We start from the raw sequence: 25,326 nt of genomic DNA, 5'->3' as shown, positions 1-25,326 counted from the left end.
CTGCATCTAATGACAATAGTGAGCCAAAGGGTGGGAATGATTAGCTATAGAATTTGACACAGTGATTAAGTGAAAATATGGCATGCAGCTCTCTCTTATTATTTCTTGACACACCCAGGCATTGCCTCTAGCATGATAACCTATATACACATATCAAATATGTTAATAGACAAATCACGACTAACTTCTGTTTTGATATCCTTTTGCAGAATTAATTGTGTGTGTCGCAGGTTTCAAGAGCTTAAGAAGATGGAACGTTTTCTTCCTGTCGGTCAGAAGTTCCATCTCTCACACATACGCATCGCCAGTATTCTGTTGAGCAGTTGCATCCAAACACGATCACTTTCCTTGTATATGAGACATGCTATTACTTTATCTCTCACCTTGCTCTATTTGTACCCCACCGCTATCATGTTTACAGCATACTTGTAAAAGCTTATTTAGAGGAAACTTGCAAAATGTATTCTAATAAGGAGCTGTCATAATAGCAATTTTATCACCACCCATTTAAAGATGCTTTGGTTTTGCTGTACTTTAGATTGTGGCAGAGCATCAGCAGGAGTACAAAGAAAAACTCCAGGGGATATGCGATCTCCTCACCCAAACTGAAAACCGCCTGATTGGCCAACAAGAGTCCTTCGTGATTGGAGATGGCACGGTTGAGTTAAAGAAGTACCAGTCTAAGCAAGAGGTAGAATTTGGTTTTGTATCAGCGGCTTTATGCTGATGTTAGATTTTATTATCATTGCTTGGAAATCAGTTAGGATTCTTGAAAAAATATCAATCATTTTAGCTCTTCAGAGGTTTGGCATACCTAGCTACCCTCAGGCCTGATACTAATAGTCACATTTTCAGTTTCTAGCAGGCCAGGTCATTTTCTTGACTACTTTTTGGTATGATGTTAAGTGGAGCAGGTATAAAGGAGCTATGATAATGGAAGTATTTTGTTTGGTGAATTAAAATTTGGCTCCATTTAAGGCCATCCTACTAACTGGCCAATCAGGGCAAATAACCATAAGTTCGGGTTCTTTCTCTTTCTTAGCTTCTTCTTTTTCCTTCTATTTGTCTCTGCGTTGTGTCCCTATTCATTAAAGGAAAATGAAAAAAATACGACAGAAAAGGATATCTTTATTTTGGTGGCAAGTGAAAGAACATTCTCATTGAAACTAGACTCTACGCATTGTTAGCTTTATAACTTAATCTCTCTGAGCCTCAGTTTTTTCCATTAGTCATGCTTCCATTGCTATATTATAGTAAGAGTTAAGTAAACATTGTATGTTAAGTGATTAACATAGTTCATGTCACGTAGTAATGGCTCAATAAATAGTATCTCTTTCAATTCAGATACTTTTCAGAAAAATTTGAGGAGCCTTAAATTCATGAAGAAAAAGATTATTAATTCTCAAACACAGTAAAATATAACGGTAGAAAACACATAGTAAAGGAGGAAAGGAAGAAGAAAAATTATATGATGAAATCTAGACTGAGGAAAGCTATAACTAGAGTAGAGATCTTAATCTTGAGTTCCTAGCAGCCAGGGCAAAGAAATAAACATTACATAATATAGAGTTCTTATTGTTTAGGACAAAAAGTATCTTAGTTTACTGGGAAAACTTTTTTTAATCCTGAGCAGTAGATATATATTAAGAAATAAATGTTTAGAAACAGAATAAATAAGACTACCATGTAAAAGCTTTTGTAAATGTACTCATATATATTAAATCTAGTGTATACAAATTTGATTAGATTATATTGAATACTTCAGTGTTTTTCATGTTTTAAAAGCCTCATCCATTTTCAACATGAAAATGAAACACAATATGAAAATCTTGTGCCTTTTTTTAATACTTGAGATTTCAAATTATAATAAATATTGTAATTGAAGTATACCAACTCAAATTAACGTATTGAGTATGCTTTTTCAAATGATACATGCTAGACTCTTCTTTTCTGCTCACCCCCTCTTTTAGAATTACAGCTCTAGAAGAAGTAAGTAGGTAATAATTCAATCATATATTTTTTCTTTTTTGTTATAAGGAATTACAGAAAGATATTCAAGGAAGTGCACAGGCATTGGCAGAAATAGTGAAGAACACAGAGAACTTCTTGAAGGAGAATGGGGATAAGCTGTCACAAGACGATAAGGCTTTGATTGAACAGAAACTTAATGAAGCTAAAATAAAGTATGAACAACTTAATGTTAAGGCAGAACAGTCGAAAAAGGAGCTGGATAAAGTTGTGAAGACAGCAATCAAGGAAGAAACAGAAAAGGTCCGTGATCAAATATGTGGTTTACTGTTGCTTTGTTGAAAATGACTAGTATAGTGTCTACTGGGTTAAGGTGTTAGTAAGCAATGATTAGCACTGAGGACTAGAATTCTGGATTTCCAGGTATATAATTGACCAAATACTACAAAAAGTTTGAAGAATTGACTTTACTTTTTCCTTAAAATTATTTAAAGTAGGGTTGTGAGACTTTTTACTGGTGAAATGTGTATGACTCATTATCGATCGTAGTTAGAATTTTGGAATGTATTTTTAACAACAGTGAAGACTTCAAAGTAACTGCCTGTTGCTCTGAAGTTTACTTTCAGTGTGTTCCTTAGTCAGTTTTTAGCATACCAGTATCCCACACTTAATTTAAAATGATCTAAGTATTTACTTTTGTTACATCTTAACCCTAATGACTCTGTATGTGTTTAGAATGTGAACTTTCCTTGTCCAGGTTGCAGCTGAGAAACAGCTGGAAGAGAGCAAAACCAAAATTGAAAACCTTTTGGACTGGTTGTCAAATGTTGACAAAGACTCAGAAAGGGCAGGGACAAAACACAAACAAGTGATTGAACAGAATGGAACCCATTTTCAAGAAGGTGATGGCAAGTCTGTGATTGGAGAAGAGGATGAAGTTAATGGTAACCTGTTGGAAACTGATGTTGATGGGCAAGTTGGAACCACTGGGGAGAACCTGAACCAGCAATACCAGAAGATCAAGGTGTGTTGTTTTAAACATAATGAATATTGTTAAACTCTACTTCCAGATACGTGAAGATAGCATGTGAGTTATATTTTCAAAGTTTAATGACCAGAGAGTAAAACAAAGTCCTGTTATACAGGTGCACCCTTGTGTCAAATAGAAATTATTACTATGAGAGTTTTAAACAAGTCAAAAAACAATAAGAAATAAAGCAAAAGATGTGAACTGGACTTACTAGAAATAAAAATAAGAGTCAATATTTATAGAGCAATTGCATTGGGCTTTGGCCCTCTTTTAAGCCCTCCTCATCTATTAACTCATTTAGTCCTCTCAACTACTCTGTGGTGTAACCTGTTTTCCATTTTACAGATGAGGAAACTGAGACCTATAGAGGTCAATTAACCTGTCCAGGGTTACACATATAGTAAGTGATGGAGATTGGATTTAAAACCAGGTGATGTCTTCAGTTACTCTACCAAGTTCTAATCCATGTTTGTTGACTAATTTGCTATGCAGTCTTGAGCTCACTTAAGTCCTCTCTGAGCTCCATTTATCTGTACAGTGAAGTCTGTTATTGAAAAGAGACATGAAAGCCCTTCAAAAATCCCCTACATTATGGAAATTAAAGGTAACAGTAATGCTACTATAGGAGCAAAGATAACTTTTGAAAAACATTTTTAAAGTGTCACATAATTAATCACTGTATTTCAGAGTTTGACTTTCTGTAGTCACATAACCGAACTTTAGGAACTTTTAAGGTTCTGTTCTGTGAGGTTCTTACATTACAGGTAATATAAATTAAACCAGAAGAAGAGGGGGAGCGTTTAATATGTCACAGTTTCAGGGGGCTGTTTTTGTAATTGTCTCAAAAATGAAACATCTAATGAATTCCTAAAAGAACCTAATCAGTCAGTTACACAGAAGCTAGGAAAGGTTAATAACTTGAACAAAGTAGTGAAAAACACCAATGTGTGAATTTAAATGTAGGGATGCCTGACACAAAAACCCTACAACAAAAAGTGTAGCCACAATGTAACATTTCCCTACTGATCTTTTCACCTCTAAGAATATAGGGATCCGAAAGTACTGTAGAAATTCCTAATCTGATAGAGTGGAGAGATGGCCAGAGGCCCTGAGTCAGGGGTTCTGTTTCTACCTCTCTCTAGTTGTGCCACGTGTCCTGGGCCCAGCCACTTCTCTATCAGTCTCCATTTCCTTGTTTTTAAAAGGAAGGGGATGGATTAGGTAATTTATAAGGTATTCTATCTGTCTGTCCAACCTAATTGAGTGCCTACTATGTGCAAAGACCTACTTGAGGCTAATGCATGAATGTAATTAAAATACCTAAGACAGACTGTGGGAGAAAAGTTATTTATTCAAAAATATTCATCATGTTCCCACAATTTGGCAGGCATTGTTACAGACAATGAGGATATAAATATTAATGAGCTGGCTAATTGGGATCAGACTTCTAAGCAAACAGTTGTCTTACAGCAGTGTTTCTCACCCATTTTCACTTGTAGCATATGTTTGTTCTTACTCAGTTCCTGTGTGCCAGCACTGTTCTAGGTTCTTGGGATACCCTAGTGAGCAGAAAAAGTCCCTGTCCTATTGCTGCTTGTATGTTACGGGGTGAGGATAGTATGGCAGACAGTAAATAACTAAGTTGCATGGTATGTTAGAATGTGGTAGGTGCTATGGGAAAAAAGAAAAGGAGTTGGACAAGGATGGTTGAATGCCTGGTGGTGGAAGGGACAGTGTTAAATCGGATAGTCAGAGTAGGCCACATTGAAAATACGAGATTTATGCAAAGACTTAAAAGAGACGGGGGATTAACCAGGAAGATATTTGAGGGAAGGGCTTTCTGGAGAAAATGTCATAAGGTACCTACAAGCTCGGTGTGTGGGTGGGAATGGCCAATTGACCGGAGTGCGTGGATTGGAATGGAGCAGGTGCAGGTAGTAGAAAGATCTTTGAGGTAACAGGTCAGGCTCCACGTAAGCCGTTGTAAGAAATGTAAAAAAATTGCCCCAGAGGATAATACGTATGACATACTGGGGTGAATGAAAAAAGCTGCTTATGACTAGAGGGAAGGGGACTCCAGCCATTCAAGGCCCACCTGGCTGCCCTGAAGGCTAAGTTGATAATAGCTTGCCTGCTGGGAAACTTTCTTAAGGCCTTCAGAGTGGAGGCTCTGCAGACTCCGTGCTAAGTGTTCTGTGATCTGATCTTATGTACTCCTTATGACAAACCTATGATGTGTAAGGGTTATTGTCTCCATTTTCCATGTGTGGGAAATTGAGGCCCAGTGAAGCTAAGTGGCACCAGTATTCTCTTGTGTTATATCTGTTCTTTTAACCTCCTTTGGTCTCCTCTAAATGTATATTGTTTTTGCTTAAATATTGTTGTCATATTTTTAATAGGTTTAAAACTACATATTCTTTTTTCCTATTTAAATGTCTTTTCAGGTTCACTTACTAACAATATTCTGCTTATTTGCTCAGTAATTAGGTAAAGACATTAGTAAGCCCTTTGGGATGGTTGTGAGGAAGCAGTCTGTAAAATGAAATTGGATTATAGATGTTTGTTTTAGAGTGGGAATAAACATTTGTCACATTTTTTCCAAACATCTCAGTAACAGCACTTGTTATATGTGATTATTTAGTAACTTTCTAGAGAGGGTAGAAATTTCCTTAAAAAATAAGATTAGAGTGCTCAAAATGCTGTTTTTTGCTATTCTGAAATTCACCAATAAAACAGAAATATCATACAGCTTGAAAAGAGTAATGAGAAGCAAATTGTAGCCCTGTGGGTCATTTAAGCCTGTCAGTCCTGAGGTAACGGGGAGCTCCCAACAGCCTCAGTGTAACCCTGTGTCCAGGCATGGACTAGTAACATGAAATTTGCCTCCAAAAATGGAGGGTACTGAGAGACCAAAGAAAGAGGCAGGCAACTCCAGTTTCGGGGCGAAGGAGTTTTATTAGGGAGCCTTACATATGAGGAGGTCCTGGGCGGCAGCAGGACCAAAGCATATCTCCGCACCCGGCAGTGGCAAGGCAGAGGTCTTATAGTGGTGGTGGTGGACAATAATGGCTCCATGCCAAGGGCTTACATAAGAATGCAAACTTTAGTGAACCTAGTGGACTGCATGGGGGCGCCCATGTTCGGTCTCACAAAGTCTGTTTCCCCTTCAGTCTCCGCCTTGAGGCCAGCTCTTATACTCTGGCACATTCCCGCTCTGGTGCTGTATGTAGTACAAGAGACCCTGTTCCCTCCCCACTGGGAACAGATATAGAAGCCATGTTGGCCAGGTGCCATGTGGTGCCCGCACATGTGCAGGAAGAGACAGAGAAATTTACCATGTGCCCAGAATAGGAGGAAGGCTTATCCGAAAAGGATAAGGAACCAGGAGAGAGAAGGCAACCCAATTCCCAGCCTCCTTATCAGAGAATGTTCTGGGCCCAAGGCCTTTACTTAGTCAGCCTGGATGGGAGGCATAGAGGCAGTCCATTCCCCCAACACTCTGTCACTGCTTTAAAGTTATGGTCACTTTGTTGCCACACAGGCTCAACATGAGAAGATCATCTCTCAGCACCAAGCAGTCATCATAGCCACTCAGTCTGCACAAGCCTTGCTTGAGAAACAGGGTCACTATCTCTCTCCGGAGGAAAAAGAGAAACTACAAAAGAATATGAAGGAACTGAAAGTGCATTATGAAACCGTACTGGCTGAGTCAGAGAAGAAAATGAAGCTAACACACTCTCTGCAGGAAGAATTAGAAAAGTTTGATGCAGATTATAGTGAGTTTGAACACTGGCTGCAGCAGTCAGAACAAGAACTTGAAAACCTGGAGGCAGGGGCAGATGACTTTAGCAGCTTAATGACGAAATTGAAGAGGCAGAAGAGTTTCTCAGAAGACGTTATTTCTCACAAAGGTGACTTGAGGTACATCACCATTTCTGGAAACAGAGTATTAGAAGCTGCCAAATCTTGCAGCAAGAGAGATGGCAGCAAGGTTGACAAGGATAATATTGATACTTCTGCAACCCACAAAGAGGTACAGAGCAAACTGGATCATGCTACCGATCGGTTCAGATCGCTGTACTCCAAGGTAATTTTATATTTATTTTTAAAGGGGAAGATCAATCTGTGAAGCAAGAAACCTAAAAACTGAAGCAGGAAAAGAAAAGGTAGTTTCAGCGTACATCCATTAGTCTTATTTGTCTGCTTTACTTCTGAAAAATGTGTTTAAAATTTAGGAACATAAAGTTATTTATTCAGTTAGTTTTACTAGGATAATTCCCAGTTAGCTTTAGCTCTAAAACTCTCTAATAACAGACAGTGTCCAATTTGACCACTAGATGGCGTTTATGTATTAACCCTGAGCAAAGTGGTTGGCTAATTTGCAGCATCTTAAGCTTGGGAACTTGACATTTCATCTCAGATAATTCTCTTCACAAATGCTGCAAATGTTTGTTTTGCAGATACATTTCATCAGTGTATTACTTTAATACTTAACAGCAGACTGTTTCAGCCTCTCTTACTCCTGTGGACAACGAGTAAAGAGTTTTGTTTATTTTAAAAACAACAAAAAATCTTAAACAATTTCCGGTTGGTGATAATCCAGTAAAATCTGTGAAAGCCAGAACTCGATGAGACTGCCTTGTTTTTCTCAGTCTTGCAAGTTTTCCGCCTTAGACAGGGTGCAGTTTTACCACTTTTCTATCGCTCGTTTTAGTGGAAAATATTTGCGTTTTCCTTCTCTGACAGGTTTCCACCTTATACAGGTTCTGGCTTTCGCAGGTTTTACTGTATAAGTTGAACAAGAACAGACTTACCAAGTTGTTTAAGAGATTTGAAGAGCCTTCTGGGCTCTTGGCCTTTGCTTCATTCTAATCTAGGCTTATTTGCCCTTCTGTGTTAACCCCATAAAACATACAAAAAGAAGACTAAAACAAACCTCTTGCTATTGACTTATAGCAACCCTATACAGGACAGAGTAGAACTGCCCTTTAAGGTTTCCAAGCCTGTAAATCTTTACAAAAGCAGATTACCACATCTTTTTTCCACAGAGCAGCTGGTGGTTTCAAACTGCCAACCTTTCTGTTAGCAGCTGGGTGCTTAACCACTGTGCCACCAAGGCTCACCTATGAAACATACAGACGTGACTTATCAAGGACCTTGAAAACTGTCACGTTAAATACATATCAATACACAAGGATGTATAAAACCCAGTGAGAAAGTGCCCTGGTAGATGTGACTCCTCTGGTGATTGATTTCTTAGTCTGTCATTCTGAGTTAAGATTCAGTCATTGTAAATGTGTTTTTGGATTTGTATAAATCTAGAGCTATCATTTTTATGCATACTTTTTGCTTTCTTAGAGGATGAGTCTTCACATAAAGAAGAAAATCTTATTCCTACAGAGTTTTCACTGACTTTGGTTGAAGTCTGGTCTTTTCCAGGTTATATAACTATAGGTCCTAAGGTTATTTTGCAGATATAAAAATAGTGAGTTGTAATCACACCGCTTTCTCTTTTGATTATTTAGTGCAACATCCTGGGGAATAATCTTAAAGACCTGGTGGATAAATATCAACACTATGAAGATGCTTCTTGTGGACTTCTTTCTGGGCTCCAGGCCTGTGAGGCCACAGCCAGCAAACACTTATCTGAACCCATTGCTGTGGACCCCAAAAATCTGCAAAGGCAATTAGAAGAGACAAAGGTGAGTAAGTGAGAGAGAGATAGGGAGAGAGAGAGATTTACATCCTTCAATAGTCTTATCGAAAGGCTTCTACTTTTCCACTGCTCTTTTGATAGTTCCAACTAGGGTAAGGGGCAAATGGGGAAGTATATTTCACTCTAGGGCGAGTTATGACTCTATTTCTCCCTAGTCCATTCATTTCTCTTTCTAATGAGATAGTTTTACCCACAGTTATTTAATTGGTTTTACCTTGCTGTTATGGCTCCTTGCCTACACCCTTTCACCCCTAAACAAAATCCAGTATGGTGGTCTAGTTCCCATTCTGGAGAAGGATTTGGTAATTAGAATAGAATAGTACTCCTAAAAACATACTTATTCATCAAAGCAGTGGAGAGTTTCATAATTTAGTGTTAAAGGAAAATTGTCGAAAGTTGAGCTTCCCATGTGGGGTGGGGAGGGGTAATCAAATTTGTGAAGCATTCATTTTTCTCTATCAACCTTCATGTGGGCCTTTCCTATCCCCCTTCTCTGCTCTGTGTATTCCCTTCAACGCTTAATACCATATAACATGATGCTTACTGATCTTGTTCATTGCCTTTATCCTCCACTGGAATTAAGCTCCATGAGGGCAGTTATTTTTCTCTTTTGCTCACTGCAGTATCCCCAGCTTCTAGAAGAGTACCTTGTCGAAAATAGATACTCAATAAATATTTTTTAAGGATGGACAGGTAGAAAGAAAGAAGAGATATCACTGCCACATTTGGGGATTCTGAGGATGCAGACATTAGGTATTACCAAGCACTGTTCTCAAAAAGTTTACCTACTGTTTCAGAAATACAGGCTTGATGTGGGAATTGCATAACTGTGGTGGTCTCAGCCTTACTCATGATGGCAGAGAGAGTCTCTATGCTATTTTCTCAAATTTAAAGCATATTTAAAAATTCTAATGTAAGGGAAGATACTTTTTGAAACATTTTATTCTTATTCAATATGACCAATAATTTTTTAGTTTGGAAGTTTCATTTCATAACTCTATTTTTGTTAGCAGGTGGGTAACAGTAGCTGATTGCTGCCATAGCTAGAAAGTAAACACAGTCTTGCCAGTTAAACAGCTGCCTTGCAGAATTTAGTTGCATCTGTTACAGAATCATAAATCATTTTTATGCTATTAACAAGGAAACTCCATCTATATATTGTCCCAGAGTCCCGGGTAGTACAAATGGTTAACGCACTTGGCTGCCAACCAAAAGGTTGGAGATTCGAATCCACCCAGAGGCACGTTGGGAGAAATGCCTGGCGATCTACTTCCAAAAAAATCAGCTGTTAAAAACCCTGTGGAGCATAGTTCTGCTCTAACACACATGGGATCGCCATGAGTCAGCTTTGACTCAGCAGTAACTGGAAGAAGAAAAAAAAAATGTGTCTGGTCCAGGCAAGGAGGCCAAGGTCATAATCCTGCAGTATTCCCTGCCACAGATACTTTTTTTATGTTTTAATTTCACTGAAATTATTCAAAACAGTATGAGAAAAACATTTGAGTGCTTTAATTTGCAATTTTGTTCCAAAGAAGTACTATAAACCACTACCATGGTGGTACAGTGGTTAAGCGTTCAGCTGCTAACCAAAAGGTTGGCAGTTCGAATCCACCATCCGCTCCTTGGAAACCCTATGGGGCAGTTCTCCTCTGTCCTGTAGGGCCACTATGAGTCAGAATCGACTCGATGGCAATGGGTTTTATGTGCTAGGCAGGTAAATTCAGTAATATTCACAGGGCATTTATGGGAATTCCTGGGGAAGCATTTAACTCAACAGGGGTGAAAAGACAGTTAGGGAAGGCTTCCAAGCGGAATATTAAAGGGCAAATCAGAGCCAGGGTCAGGATGGGGGTATGTGGAGTAAAGTCGTATGAGAATGTTGGTATGTAGAGGTGGGTTAAGGCATTGGGTCTAGGATGAGCAAAGTCAGTGGCTTGAGAAATAACTGTTGTTGGGTATCTGAACGATGAAGTGGAGAAACTTTCATAGCATGCTCAAGTCTTAACCTTTAATTTGAAGGCAATAGGAAGCTACTGAAAGATTTTAAAAGGGTGTGTGTTTCAGATAGAACACATTGGGGGCTATATCAGGGAAGAGGCTGGAGGCAGAGAAGACAGTTACGAGTCTTTTTCAATAATCGTAGTGAGATATTATCCTGCAATAATTCATTAATACAGAGCAGAGGTCTGGTTAAAGGAATATTTAGCTGAGAAATCAGGGCTTGCTGTTTGATCTGTGTGTGTGACGGAGGGCCGAGAGAGAGAGAATGGAGCCTAGGTGGAGCTTCAGGTTTACAACTTTCTTAATAAGCTTGCAACCTCAGGAGGGAGTACAGGTGTAGGGAGTGAGGTGATGAGTTTAAATTTCAGCTCATTGAATTTGCTATGACCGTGGTGGTGCAGTGGTTAAGAGCTTGGCTGCTAGCCAAAAGGTCAGCATTTCGAATCCACTAGCCATTCCTTGGAAACCCTGTGGGGCAGTTCTACTCTGTCCTATTGGGTCGCTATGAGTCGGAATCGACTCGATGGCAGTGAGTTTGGTTTTTGTTTTATGTACCACCCAGATGGAAACGTTCAAGAGGCAGTTGGAAACCTGGGCCTACGGCCAAGGATGAGTTCATCTACAGTTGGACATACGGGAATTTGAATTTGAAATCCAAATGTGCATCTAGAAGAGAAGCTCAAGTACCTCAGGTGAAATCAAAGCCAAGCTTAGGGCCTGCATCATCAGCCTGTTGATTTGGGTAGAGATCTGTCAGAGGGGTTAGGAACACAGGGCCAGACTTCTGGAAGACTTAGGTATGGTTTCTTCCTCTACCTCCTTTCTCCTCTGTCTTGCTGCTCTCCTGTATCTGTTCACTGGAAGCTCTGCAGGGACCTCTATTCAGCAAATTCAGGGACCAATTTGTGCTTTTTATCTGATGCAACTGATACTGTTAACCTTTTCCACTTTCTTTCTTCCTTTAAGCTTGAGTGAGAGAATTACTCTGGTCTCTTTTCCACCTCCCTGATCACATTCATTCTCTTTTTCCTCTCCCTGTCATCTAGATACAAGTATTCTCAATGATCGTTTATGGTCCCTTCTCAGGTGTTTCTGTGCTTTTGATTTTAGCGATCTCATCATGTATCTTGACATCCAACTCTTTATATTTAGTTCCAACTTGTGAGACATGTAGAACTTCCCCCATTTCCAGCTTTGTTGTTTCTCTCTATAGGAAAGTCCTAAAAGCACTTTGACATCATAAATTCCTTGTACTCCTAAATTTGCCCCACTTTTGTTTATGAATTCTGTTAATTACCTAGGCTCGAACATTTTAGAGACTTCTCTCGTCTCATGTCCTTTCTTCCTGCTCCCTTGAGTAGCACTGTTTAGCAGAACATTATATGATAATGAAAATGTTGCATAATCTGCCTGTCCAATATAGTAGCCACTAAACCAAATGTGGCTATTTAGAACTTGAGATATGGCTACTGCAACTGAGGAATTTAATGTTTAATTTTAAATCTGTTTAAGTTTAAAAAGCCACATATGGCTAGTGGCTACTGTATTGGGCAGCACAACTTAGGTAATCAGATACCAAGCCTAGGGAATCTCCTTAAATGTTCTCTCATATATAAACTACTGTACTTCCCCAGCCAGACAGGCCTTCGCTACTTTGTTACTGTTGAAATTGCCCCCCTAACTGGCATCACTGCTTCATTTCTTCCCCATTTAATTCATCCCACACAGTATTACAAATTTAGCCTTCATGTAGGACAGCTCATCCCCTTACTCAAAAGCTTTGAATAGCGCCCCATTGCTACAGGATAAAATGTAAACTCCTTAGCCTGACATTCTAACATTTGGCTCTCATCTACCTTTCCGGCCTTATTTCTATTTATTCACCCATACGTATCCTCCAGCTGGATGAGATTGTCCCCTTTCTTCTGTGACTTTTCTGCCCTATCCTTTGTTCCTTCCATTTTTTCTGCAGGGCATGTCTCCCTCTCCATTTCTCCATACCCAAATTCACACTGCCTTCAGGACTCACTTCAAAGCCACCGCCACTGAGGTGGCCCTCATTTCTCTCCCCAGTTATTCCACTTCTCAGCTTCCAGTAGCACTGTTTCTTCCTCATCTTTGGTGCTTATCACTCTCTGTCTTAGACTAAGATCCCTGTGGGTAAGCTTCGTGTCTGCCCTATTTTTGTGTTTTCACAAAATGTAGCAAGGTATTTTGAGTTTGTAAGATGGTCAGTAACTTTTGTTGAATGAATGGAAATAAATATGACTCAGTATATATCAGGGTCTAATGAAAAGGAAGTCCTTAATTATCTCCTTACCTGGAGTCAGAATTGTTCCCAAGGACCTTTTGCTTCTTGTTACTGTTTATTTTGTTTGTTTATTTGCTTTTTGTTGTTGTTTGGTGGTAGTGATGGTGATATTGTACAAAGCCTAGAAGTGGGTGTTAAGGGGGAAACTCATGCTAAGGTGAGAGGGTTGCAGGATCAGGGAATCAGGCAAATTATTATGAACATTTGCTTGAGGGTTTATTTCAAGCCTGAATTTGTATTATCTTGACGGGCTGATGCCTTTGTTAACAACATTTTTAATAGCTGTCCTTATTCCAGGAAGTCTAGAGTAAGTTTATAATGATGGAAAGTTTACTCTGTCCAATTTAATTTTATCTTATTGTAAGTCATATTTTTCCATATGGAAATCTATCATTTAGTTCTATGAGTATAATTGAAAAGCATTTAATCCTACAGGCCCTGCAAGGACAGATATCAAGTCAGCAGGTTGCTGTCGAGAAACTGAAAAAAACTGCTGAAGTGCTTTTAGATGCCAGGGGATCTTTATTGCCAGCCAAAAATGATATTCAGAAAACACTGGGTAAGATACTCCTTTTCTTGTTTGCTGTCTCACAGATGAATTCTAAATGAAGGTATGCTAATAGATGTGGAGATAATGTCCACTAGTGTATATTATTATTTTTCTTTCCCTGTGAAATGATGATTCTCAATCTGGGAAAAGGCATGCCTTCTTTGGTAGGTATAGTAGAATCTTAGGGGTGGGAACTGTGTAGTTTGAAAAGATACTCACGTTTTAATTTTATGTTCAGGAAATGTAACAAAAACTCCATATCTGTGTACCATAGAAAGTAGAACTTTACAGAATTCTCTTGATTTATGGAAGAGGTTGAGAGACCCTCCTTTAAGACAGCATCCCTACTTCTCCATTCTCTAGAAGCAGTCTTTGAGTGGCTTCATAGGGTTCCAATTACTCTAGTTCTTCAGTTGTATACTAGAAACTCGTATACACTTATAATGGTAGTTTTGTGTCCTCTTGCATGAAAGTTTGATGCATTTCTTGAGAGAAGAGCTATTGTATATTATTCCTTGTATCTACCCACAGTATTCAGTTTATACTGGATGCACAGTAGATTATCAATTGATGTTATTTACTGTCTTATTTTTTGCTTTGACTTTATTACTTTTCATAATATTTAATGTGTGGCTTGTGGTTATTATATATTTCTATGCATGAAATAAAAACCTCCATAGAAGATGATTAGACATATGTTTTGCCCCAAACAGAGCATGAATTAAACTCTGAGTAGCAATTTTAGATGAAGGGAAGGATGAAACTTGCTTTTCTAAAACCACTATGTAGAGGAAAACCCTTTGTTATTCTTACAGAATTCAAACTTTTTAAATCATGCAACCCTAGCAGTAAATAATATTTTAGCATGCATCCCCATGTAAGCACGTGTATTTATATTTACATGTATTACTACATTATCATATTATATATAATTGTAAAACACAAACGTAAAAATTGTTAAAGTATATGATAAAAATACAAATGGAAGTTCTAACATTTTGTTCCCATAACCCAGTGAACCCTCTGTACATCCTACCTTGAAGACCATTGCTTTAAAGTTTTGGGCGTAAGAATCTAGGGGAGAAAGAAAGACTACCTTTTATGTATTTCTGTTGTTTGACAAGACAATTTGACGTTTTTCCCATTGCTATCATTTTTATTTGCATAAAATTCATATATCACATTATTTTAAGACTTTAAAAGCTATCTGCCATAATTTTCTAGGAATATGTAAAAATATATTTAAGGTATAGAGGAAATTAGCTCTCTACGATCTGTTTGACTTCTGAGAAAACATCAACCACTTAAAAAATTATTACAGTGGGTTTTGTCTTAGTACCTTTTTCTTAAAATAGTTTTTAAATTACTAAAATCAAGAATGTACTTCATTGACAACATTTTATCACTAAGAAGTACAGAAATGAACAGTAACATTCAAAATATGTGAATTAATTGAAATACAGCTGACCTTGTTGGGAAATCACTCACCATAGCTAAACAGATTGCTGAAGTTACTTACCCTGCTGATACACAGAGTTGCCCGATTGAGAAGCAGCTCACCTGCCAATCAGAGTATCTGCAATGCAGAGTATCTGCTGTGACTTTCAAATTAGAGCTCACATTTGAACTGGCTGCTTGTTTCCTTTGTTTATGGCATCTTAACTCATAAAAAGCCATTGCCGTCAAGTTGATTCCAACTCATAATGACCCTATAGGACAGAGTAGAACTGCCCCATAGGGTTTCCAAGGAGCAGCTGGTGGATTCCAACTGCTGACCTTTTGGTTAGCAGCCGTAGCTCATAACCACTACGCCACCAGGGTTTCCTATGGCATCTTGGTGCATGTTAAATCCTGCCCCTCTCCCCTGTCAGCATTCTCGTGGTCCTCATTGTATCTTAGTGGCAGGAGCACAATTGTCTCTTTAGATCCTTTAAACTTACTCTCTCAATTCAGGGTACATTTGTCAGTTTTCTCATGATGTCATATTAGAACAATCAAAGAGAAATACTGTCTTATTTGTATGAATTATGTTCCGTGAGTCAAGCATAAGCATGTAAGATATTTCTTTATAATTTATAGAGATGTTTCAGATCAAAACTTTATTCTACTGGGCATTTTACAATGTAGTCAACTAAAGCATTCAGAAATAATTAAAATACTTTTGAAATTCTTGGATAGTGATAAATTAAATTCATAATTAAAAACAGATTGTTTTCCACACAGAGAGATGATGAATACATTAAAAAAGACCATTGTTCTTTGAACTTGACATTAGCCTGAAATAGAGAATGTAAGAATGTTAAAATGTAGAGCTTTACATCCAAGTGAAAACTAGGCCAGAAAGGTTTTTCTTTCTTTCTTTGTTGTTTTTATCATCTTAAATCTTTAAAAAAAAAAAGCAAACTGTATCTCATGTGAGATGGGTCAACCTGTTAACCTTTTTTATTTTTCTTTTTTTATCTGCTATTAAGCTTTTCAAATAAATTCTTTTTTTGTATATTTTAGAAACATAATCTGAACCTTCTCTGTTTTAAGTGGATTTTCACTGTCAGTCTTCTAAATACATTTGCATCTGCTCGTTTCTGTGCCTAGTGAAAGATGACAAAAGCTTAGCTTATAGATGTGTGTGTGTGTTTGTGTGTATGTGTGTGTATGTTCGTGTGAGTAAGAGAATTTTTGTATGTAAAGGCTAATTCTTGATAAAATCTTTATAAATGTGTATTGTTTCTTGAGAATAGCTGTTTTACTGTGATCTTTTTTTCATACAGTTATCCGTAAGTGTGGCTAATTTGAAATGACAGATTGAGAACAAATTTTTATTCCAAAGATTTCCTCCTGTGTTCATGCATCCAAAAACCTCTTTTCAAATACAGATACACATATTAACTACTATGAAAAGATTTCAGTTTATTTCCTACTGGAATCTTTTCCTTAATGGTTTTAGGTGGTGCTCTGATTTGCACTATGAGACTTATTTAAAATTTATTTTCTTTTTCCAGCTTTGGTGTGGAAATTTGGGATTCAGTTTAGCATATTTTTGAAAATGATAGGGCAAAAACAACTTTATGGTTAACATTTCCTGGTCTGTTTGGACTAGATGACATTGTTGGGAGATATGATGACCTGTCCAAGTCTATTAATGAGCGAAATGAAAAACTCCAGATAACACTGACCCGTTCACTGAGTGTGCAGGATGGCTTGGATGAAATGCTGAACTGGATGGGAAGTGTGGAAAGTTCTCTGAAAGATCAAGGTCAAGTGCCCTTAAACTCTGCTGCTCTTCAGGATATCATCAGTAAAAATATTGTAAGTGACATTTTAAAAAGAAATCCTACTGATAGATGAAAGAAACAGTTAAATAAGTTCCAGGAATGGATAGATTTAAGATAAATTTAAAGATGTAGAAAAAGTGGTGTTTCCTGAATATACCAGTGTGGAAAGTGGTGCTTGCAAAAACACAAATGTGCAAAACGATTTTTCTATCAAGTATAGAAGGAGCTTTGTATACTTTCTCATGAATATTATCATTTGTTGGAGAGGGCCTATACATACATTGTGTTCTATCTTGTTTATGGTTGCTTCAGCCAGCTGCACATGAGGTTAATCAGATCAATCTTGTTGTTGTCTCGCCTTTTAAAAATTAGGACCATGGATAATCCATAGGCTCCAGTAGATCCCAGAGCTTGCTGAGTAGCAGCAGCCTCCTGCCTCTTTCAAGCAACTAGCCAGCTGTTCTCCACTTTCCCTTGAAGAGATTTGGGATGGGATTCCTCATGGGACAGATCAAACTTGTCTTTCAGTCCCAACTGTTAACTTCCCTTAGTCACAGGTTGTTCAAGTTTATGTTGTTACGAATAGTAACTTCAAAAAAAAATCTGTGATATTATTTGTAAACATCATTATAAAAACACATGTAACATTTGATTCATTTCAGATGTTGGAACAGGATATTTCAGGTCGCCAGAGCAGTATAAATGCTATGAATGAAAAAGTGAAGAAATTTATGGAAACGACAGACCCTTCCACTGCATCCTCACTGCAAGCCAGAATGAAGGACTTGACTGTTCGGTTTTCAGAAGCAAGTCATACACACAAAGAAAAACTTGCCAAAATGGAGGAACTAAAAACCAAAGTAGAACTGTTTGAGAACCTCTCAGAAAAGCTCCAAACATTTTTAGAAACAAAATCTCAGGCTCTTACTGAGGCAGATGTTCCAGGAAAAGATGTCACTGAATTGTCTCAGTATATGCAGGTGTGTCTTCCTCAATACACACGAGGCTGATCAAGTACATTAATAGTTAATTAAGCTCATGCATTTTTCAGCAGAATTATACTTGACTATTATAATTTTAACTGCTTGTGAATTAGTAAAGATCTATGCTTGCTTCTTTTAAAAATCTTAAACCTTATCTCCTCCTTGAAGCCTTTGCGCATGGATTAGAAATGAACACCATTTACCCAACAAACCAGCTGCTCTTGAGTTGATTCTGACTCATGGCGACCTCATGTGTGTCAGAGTCGGACTGTGCTCCATAGGGTTTTCAATGGCTGATTTTTTCTTTTAGTGTGCCTCTGGGTGGACTTGAACTTCCAACCTTTAGGTTAGCAGCTGAGTGCCTTAACCATTTGTTGCACCCAAAGACTTCTATTTATCACACATACAGTTTTTGGATATCATGGTACTGGTAGTATAAGTATCATCTTACATGCCAGAACCCACAAATAGGCAAGATATAAAGTATGCATTTTTAAATTAAATAGTGTGTACTGTGTTCTGTCTCAGATTGCCTACTAGCTGCATGTTTATTTATAGCATACTGATCATAGATAACATTATTCTTCTCTGAAAATCTGAATAGAGCCATTATGGTCTGATACATACTTCTGAATGAAATTTCATTTGAAGGTCTAGCAACATCTGTATTGACTAAATATCTAAATACTTTGTAGGAATCAACTTCTGAAGTCTTAGAACACAAGAAAGATCTTGAAGTTTTGCAGAGTCTGCTGAAAGAGATATCCAGTCATGGCTTACCAGGGGATAAAGCTCTGGTTTTCGAAAAAACAAATAATTTGTCAAAGAAGTTCAAGGAAATGGAGGATACCATCAAAGAAAAGTAAGCATCACTTTAAAAAATTAGATGTTATTCTACTTGATACTAATTAGATTGAATTACTTTTATTTACTTATGTAAGTAGATGAAGCAATTTTGAAAACTTGAGAATAAGCATAGGGCTAATTTTTAATGCTACTTATATTTTGGTAATTTTTTTTCATATTAAAATTAAGTGCATTATTTGCTAAAATATTTAGTAGGAAATTCAATACTTCTTACATAAAAGTGGAAAGCATTATATAAGAAAAATGGTAGTGGTAGTGTATTACTGAAAGTGATCTGAACTTAACTGTAGTCTCTGAAGTCTTTGGCTAATAGCACGGAGAAATAACCTTGAAAGACAGTTTGTGGTTCATTGCTTTCTGGGCTTAATTCAGAAGCTATGTGCAATTTCAATATAGTTCTTCATGGTCTCTTTTGTATAATAGTTTGCTTTTTAACGAGTTGTAGATAAGAAACAATTCCATGAAAAAACAAGATAAGATATGAGAGAATGAGCCTAAGCTGAACTAAAAAGCTGTACAAGGAAAAACCTTGTAACTGAACTTTTGTGTATCTGATCTCATGCTGGTTTCAAGTATACATCTGGTTTTGCTAAAGTTTATAAGAGCTCAAAAAGATAGAAAATAGTTATTTCTCATTTAGCTATCCCTTATTTTTTGATAATTCTCTACTTAAAACTTTTGAGTATTGTCTGTATTACTCAAAGAGCTATATTTCCCACCCTGTCACATAATATTCAGTTCACATTGCACAGAAGAAAGGTCCTTGGTTTTCTTAGGTAATCTATTTCTTCTTTCAAATGGGTCCAGTTTAAAAGCCTTGTGGTCATCAGTAATTAGTCCAGCTGCATCAGGTTCTTACATACGAGTATTCTACACACTCACACATGTGCACACATCATCCATGTGCCAAATGTAACTGTCACCACAATTGTTCATGTGCTGGATATGTGTGCCCTTCCATGGTGCTGAACACACAGAGAGCTATAGAAGTTCACCGTGGAGTGTCCTGAGGATCTATGGGAGAGGCACCAATTACAGCTCTTCAGTCACAAGGTCACACCTCAGTTTTGCAGACTTAATCTGTGTTCCCTAAAACACCCAGTTTATTCATTTAACATGACTGTCTTCCAGCGTACAAACCACTAGGTGGCATAGTGTTTCCCTCATCAGTGAGTTATATGTTTTCCTCTGGTTCTGCGCCTGCTGGCATTAAGAATCATATAAAGTGGACAGATCAGAGCTCGTTGAATCTAAATAATGTTAAAACTGTTTATGTAGTGTTAGAGTTTATGTAGCATTATGGAGTGCCATTCCATGTGGGTTACAGATTTCTTAACTGCTCATCTATTTATTGACGGCCCTTGACTGAGGAATAGACAAATGGTTATTTAGCTTGATTTCACTTGCCAACTATGAAACCTTTCCTCCTGTGTGCACGGGGTAAGGTGTGGGTGTGGAGATTGTTTTTCTTAATATTAAGCCTGATTTAGGAATACTAATTTATTTATTAGTAATTAGACCTTTGGAGCCTCTCCTTTCTTTAGCTTAAATTTTTGTACGCTTTTTGTTATCTAGAAAAGAAGCTGTGTCTTCTTGTCAAGAACAGATGGAATCTTTCCAAGTCCTTGTCAGATCATTAAAGTCATGGATAAAAGAAACAACAGAAGAAGTTCCCATTCTGCAGCCTTCTTTTGGTACAGAAGATTTAAGAAAATCTTTGGAAGAAACTAAGGTGAATCGTTGTATATAATACTAACTTCTCATTTACCTGTATCAGTAATGAGAAGTTAAAGACTAATGTTTGATTTTTTTTAACCACCTCATGTACGTACTGTATATTTTGGTGATATTTGGAAATCATGACACGGGGTTAACTGATCCTTTTGAGAAAGAACACAAACTTTCAGTTAATTCATGCTTTTTTTTTTTTTTAAAAATGATAATGATAATAAATAAAATTTTTAAATTTTTTAATGAGTTGCTGACTTTTCCAGTATCGGAGTTTCCTTCCCCACTATATCTCTACATAGTTCCAGTTATTTTTTATGCCACTTTTTCATGATGTTAAGATCCTCCTCGTTTCAGTATCTTACACTAACTTAGAGATATCACTAAACTCAGTACGTAACAATGAAAATTGAGTCTCCAGCATAAATATTGCATATGTCTTTTGTCGTTAGACTCAAGTCATAAAACTTTTGGCCAGTTAAAGCAGTTTATTTTTTACTCCAAATTTATAGAGGTGTGTGTGTTGTTTTTTTTTTTTTTTTTTTTGAAAATTCGATGACTAAAGCTCACTGTTAAATGGAATTCTGAATTCCCGTTTTTTTTTTTTTATCGTCTCTAGTACATTATCTCTGGTAGTTTGGCTGCTACCCAGTACAGTTTTCCAGACTTACAGTTGACAGTTACTTTGGAACCCATGGCAGCTAGGAATAGCCTGACTCCCACTGTGCTTAGGAGCAGAATGCAGGATGGGCCAAGCCCCACTTGTCACTGCTAACAGTGTTAACAGTCACCCAGGCTGTTGGAGCAAATAGGGATGGTGCCTTTTTTTCCCATCCACTCCCCCACGAATCAGGGCCCATAAACATCGTTGCTGTAATATATGTTCAAGAAATTGAATTATAATGTGCAACTTTGAAAATATTACAAAGACTAAAAAATAATGTATTTTTATATCTCAAGAAATTACAAGAAAAGTGGAATTTAAAAACACCAGAGATTCAGAAAGTAAGCAACAGTGGGATCTCACTATGTAACCTAATAAGTGCTGTGACTACTCCAGCGAAAGCAATAGCAGCAGTTAAATCAGGTACGTGCTTGCCCTTCATGGCGAAAACCAGGAACGGGTCCACCTGTGCTATGTTAGGAGGCCTGGTGGTGCAGTGGGTAAGAGCTCAGGCTGCTAACCAAAAGGTTGGCAGTTTGAATCCACCAGCTGCTCCTTGAAATCCTACGGGGCAGTTCTACTCTGTCCTCTAAGGTCGCTATGAGTCGGAATCGACTCGATGGCAATGAGTTTGGTTTGTTGTTTTTTTTTTTGGTATGTTATGTTTATTTGTGTATGTTATTTTTTAAATTAACGCATAAAATAACCTCAGAAACACAAAGTGAATGCAGTAAGAAAGATGGCACCTATAAACAGACTAAAGCTGCCATGGAAAAGTATCTATACTAATGACATTTCAGATACTTTTTAGGTTTAATTTAATTGAAGACTATGTTTAAAATGTAGCCAAATTAATATGTAAGGAATAAAGAGCATTATTTTGGAGACGGGGTGGGTCAGATTCCAATTTATTTGTTTTTTACCTTACTTAAATGGAGCTGTTGAAATTCTGTTTGAAATCTTTCTGTTCACATTATAATATTTGATGAAGAAATTAATCTGGAAAAAGAGAAATGAGGGAAAGAAACAGGCTCTTTCTGTAGAATGGACCTCTCATTTTATTACAGTCTATTTATTCTGTCCAGTATTCCCAAAGAAAACAGTTATTTAGTGTGTTAGCCAGCATATCTAAATCATAATCTGAATCACGGTAGAACCTCTCTTCTCAACAACAAGAGAGTCATGAATATACATTGATACTAAAGTTAATTTAAATATTGTGGTTGTAGTTTTAAGTTTAAAATGTATTTATATTGTAATAAATATCAGGTTTTTGTTTTTAAAGATTCAGGAATAAACAGAAGGTGGATCTCATATTGTTATTTTGAGAGTTTCTGAGTATCCTCTGTGGTTTATCTGGTCTTCCCAGCCCCCCAGCTGTCCCTATTGTGATACTGATGTTCCAGCTGGTCCTCTCTCAACCAACCATTTATTCCCCTCTGTTAATCCCATTTCAGGGAATACTCACATTATATGTGGTGTTGTGATCTCTCCTAATCAGATTTTCTGAAATAGGTTTTTCTTAAGACAAAGAATTTTATTGCATGTTATTTATTTTAGTTTTTTTATGTCCACTTTTTATTTGCAAATAAATAAAAAGTCATTTTCTTTTTGTACTCTTGGTAACTACCAATCATGGTAGGAATTAATCTTTAGTATCTATAGGATATTTTCACTTACATCTGAAATGTCATTGTGTGTGATTTTTTAAAAAGAGGCAAAACCTAGAATAAAATTCTGATCTTTAAATGTTTTTATTTGTTTGGATTTTTTTGTGTGTGTGTGGTTGATTTTGGGAAATGCCTTTGTGTTTGGAATAGATAGCCAATGAATGCTAGCATGAGAAAGGCTAACTGATTTTTTAATATTCTGATTATGAAAAAGGTGCTAATGCTAGATGTGTACTTAATAAAAGAGAAATACTAGTTACTACTCACTGAGTAGTTGCTATTTCTAGGTAATGGATTAACTGCCTTTCATTCCCACATTGGGTAATATTATCACCATCATTTTGGTGGGAGGGTAATTAATTTGTCCAGTCACTCAGCCAGTAATTAGTGGGGCTGGGATTTAAATTCAGAAGAGCAGAGCGTCAAAGCCCAGGCATACCTGACCGCTGTGCTCCCCAGTCTCTCTGCTGGCATAATGTGGATTTTACAATCAGTTTTTTTTTTTCTTTTGATATTTTTTATGTCTTTTATGCATCATTCTTCATTTATTAAGCCCATGATAACACTGTTTAACTGCTTGTTGAACAGTACTAGATAATTTATTAAGTAAGGCAGGCATTGTTTTGACAGTTATACTTCATTCAACATGCTTATATAATGAGCACCTTCTGAGCTTCAGGGACTTTATCACTAAAGTAACTTTAGAAACAAAACAACTTTATCACAAAAGTTTTTTATGAATTAATATTTAATGATTATATAATACAAACTTACTGAAACTCTCAGACAATTGTGCTACTACTTTAAGAATAAACTTTATATAAAAGAGAGGACATATTTTGATCTTTTAAGTTTGGGATCTTCATTTGACTTTGAAACTGAATCAATATTTTACAGTTTCAAATAGTAATAACAGTTTTAAGTATCATTATATATGGGGTTTGATTTAAAGCTATCTACTATTAATGTATAGAAATACTGTAGATTTTATAATTACTTCAATGCTAATATTTTTGCAGGTAGCGCAATATTAAATGGTGAAGGAACAGCCACAGATACTCAGGAATTTCTGGCAAATAAAGGTGAATAATAATTTTAAATAGTTATTGATTAAAGTAGTTTGGTTGGTTTTGTTTTATTTCAGAGAAAATCTAGAGTTTGACAGTAGTTATGTAGAAATTTCAAAGTTGAGTTAAAATGGTGTTATTTTAATATAATATTCACACTCTTCATAAATATTTTATATAAAATCCAATCAGTTCATTCATCTGAAATTAGTAAAATCTAGTGATTCAGTTTAGCACTTGGATTTGTTTTATTCTTTTTGTTAGATTTGAAATATTTTGTCACTTGAGTTAACATTGTTTGAGCTAATTTGTTGCGTTTGTCACCTCAGGAGTTACTAAGTAAAATTCCATGGTTTTAGTTTTTTATTCTATTTAAACTGCCTGTTTCATGTCACTTGCATTATGAAATGTTCCTAAGTTATTTCTCATTAAATAGCATCATAAAGATAATCTAACCTTTTCTTAAAATTCTGTGACTTTATCATAGTAGGCTTAATACTGACAAAATAGAGGCGAATATCATGTAAAACTTAAACTTACATTTTTAGAGCACTGTCTTTCAGAGCCCTGAAAGTCCCTCTCTCTCTCTCTCTCTCTCTCTCTCTCTCTCTCTCTGTGTTATTCCTAGGATTAACATCTATTAAAAAGGATATGACTGACATAAGTCATGATTACGAAGATCTTGGCCTCTTACTCAAGGACAAAATAGCTGAATTGAATGCTAAGCTCTCCAAATTGCAAAAGGCTCAGGAAGAATCAAGTACAATGATGCAGTGGCTACAGAAAATGAACAAAACAGCAAAAAAATGGCATCAGACACCTACACCTACAGATAGTGAAGCTGTGAAGACTCAGGTTGAACAAAATAAGGTATATTTCATGGATACATTTACTGAGGACATGAAAGAGAACAGATTAGCATTCAGATCTGAGCCCTGGTGGTCAGGAGCCCTATCTCTGATTTCTAGTTCTGTATAACTTTCAGCAAACAATTGACCAGTTTTGTTTAATGTGCCTTTCCGTAGAGAGTGATGGTAATAGTTAACGTCTTTTGCACACTAACATTATAAAGATGAGTGAACTGTTGGGTGTAAGCTTTTTGCCACCTTTAAATCAGTTTAAGTCTGGGATATTAACAGGTGAACCATTCCAAAAGATATATCTAAGGGATTAAGTGTATTAGGGATCTGTTCTGTCTAGTATAAAATAGGGTAAGTAATGCCTGTCCCTTTTCTTTAATGGTTGGTATTTCTTTCTACATCCATCAGGGTTGGGAAAATGATCCTACATGGTAGCAATGATGGTGAAAATTCTTTACAAATTACTATTTGATTTCTATAATGTGTTGTCAAAAAAAGTGCTTACTCATGAGTAGATTCTCAGATTCTGGCAGCCTTTATCAAGGCTAATTTTCTTATTGATTACAATCTTACAGAATGTCATTTTTTTTTCTGGAGGGGTTTGAGAATAGTATGAAATTCTTCCTCAGTAATAGGGAC

General features: G+C 36.8%; 1 protein-coding gene across 1 annotated transcript in view; it reads left to right on the top strand.

Annotated features, from left to right (window-relative positions):
• DST (dystonin) overlaps window positions 1–25,326 on the top strand; it is a 515,142-nt gene that overhangs the window by 379,380 nt on the left and 110,436 nt on the right. Inside the window, exons 39-51 of the mRNA XM_012558529.2 lie at window positions 539–691; window positions 2,038–2,271; window positions 2,726–2,992; window positions 6,540–7,085; window positions 8,524–8,700; window positions 13,462–13,585; window positions 16,674–16,882; window positions 17,511–17,828; window positions 18,527–18,693; window positions 20,274–20,430; window positions 21,387–21,513; window positions 23,780–23,842; window positions 24,456–24,697. Of these exons, the coding sequence (XP_012413983.1) occupies window positions 539–691; window positions 2,038–2,271; window positions 2,726–2,992; window positions 6,540–7,085; window positions 8,524–8,700; window positions 13,462–13,585; window positions 16,674–16,882; window positions 17,511–17,828; window positions 18,527–18,693; window positions 20,274–20,430; window positions 21,387–21,513; window positions 23,780–23,842; window positions 24,456–24,697 (2,784 nt within the window). The remainder of the gene's footprint in view (window positions 1–538; window positions 692–2,037; window positions 2,272–2,725; window positions 2,993–6,539; window positions 7,086–8,523; window positions 8,701–13,461; window positions 13,586–16,673; window positions 16,883–17,510; window positions 17,829–18,526; window positions 18,694–20,273; window positions 20,431–21,386; window positions 21,514–23,779; window positions 23,843–24,455; window positions 24,698–25,326) is intronic.

This window comes from Trichechus manatus, unplaced genomic scaffold, assembly GCF_000243295.1.
Source record: "Trichechus manatus latirostris isolate Lorelei unplaced genomic scaffold, TriManLat1.0 scaffold00172, whole genome shotgun sequence".
NCBI classification, from domain to species: domain Eukaryota; kingdom Metazoa; phylum Chordata; class Mammalia; order Sirenia; family Trichechidae; genus Trichechus; species Trichechus manatus.
The sequence above is the reverse complement of the archived record's forward strand: the minus strand, read 5'-3'. Positions and strand labels throughout refer to the sequence as shown.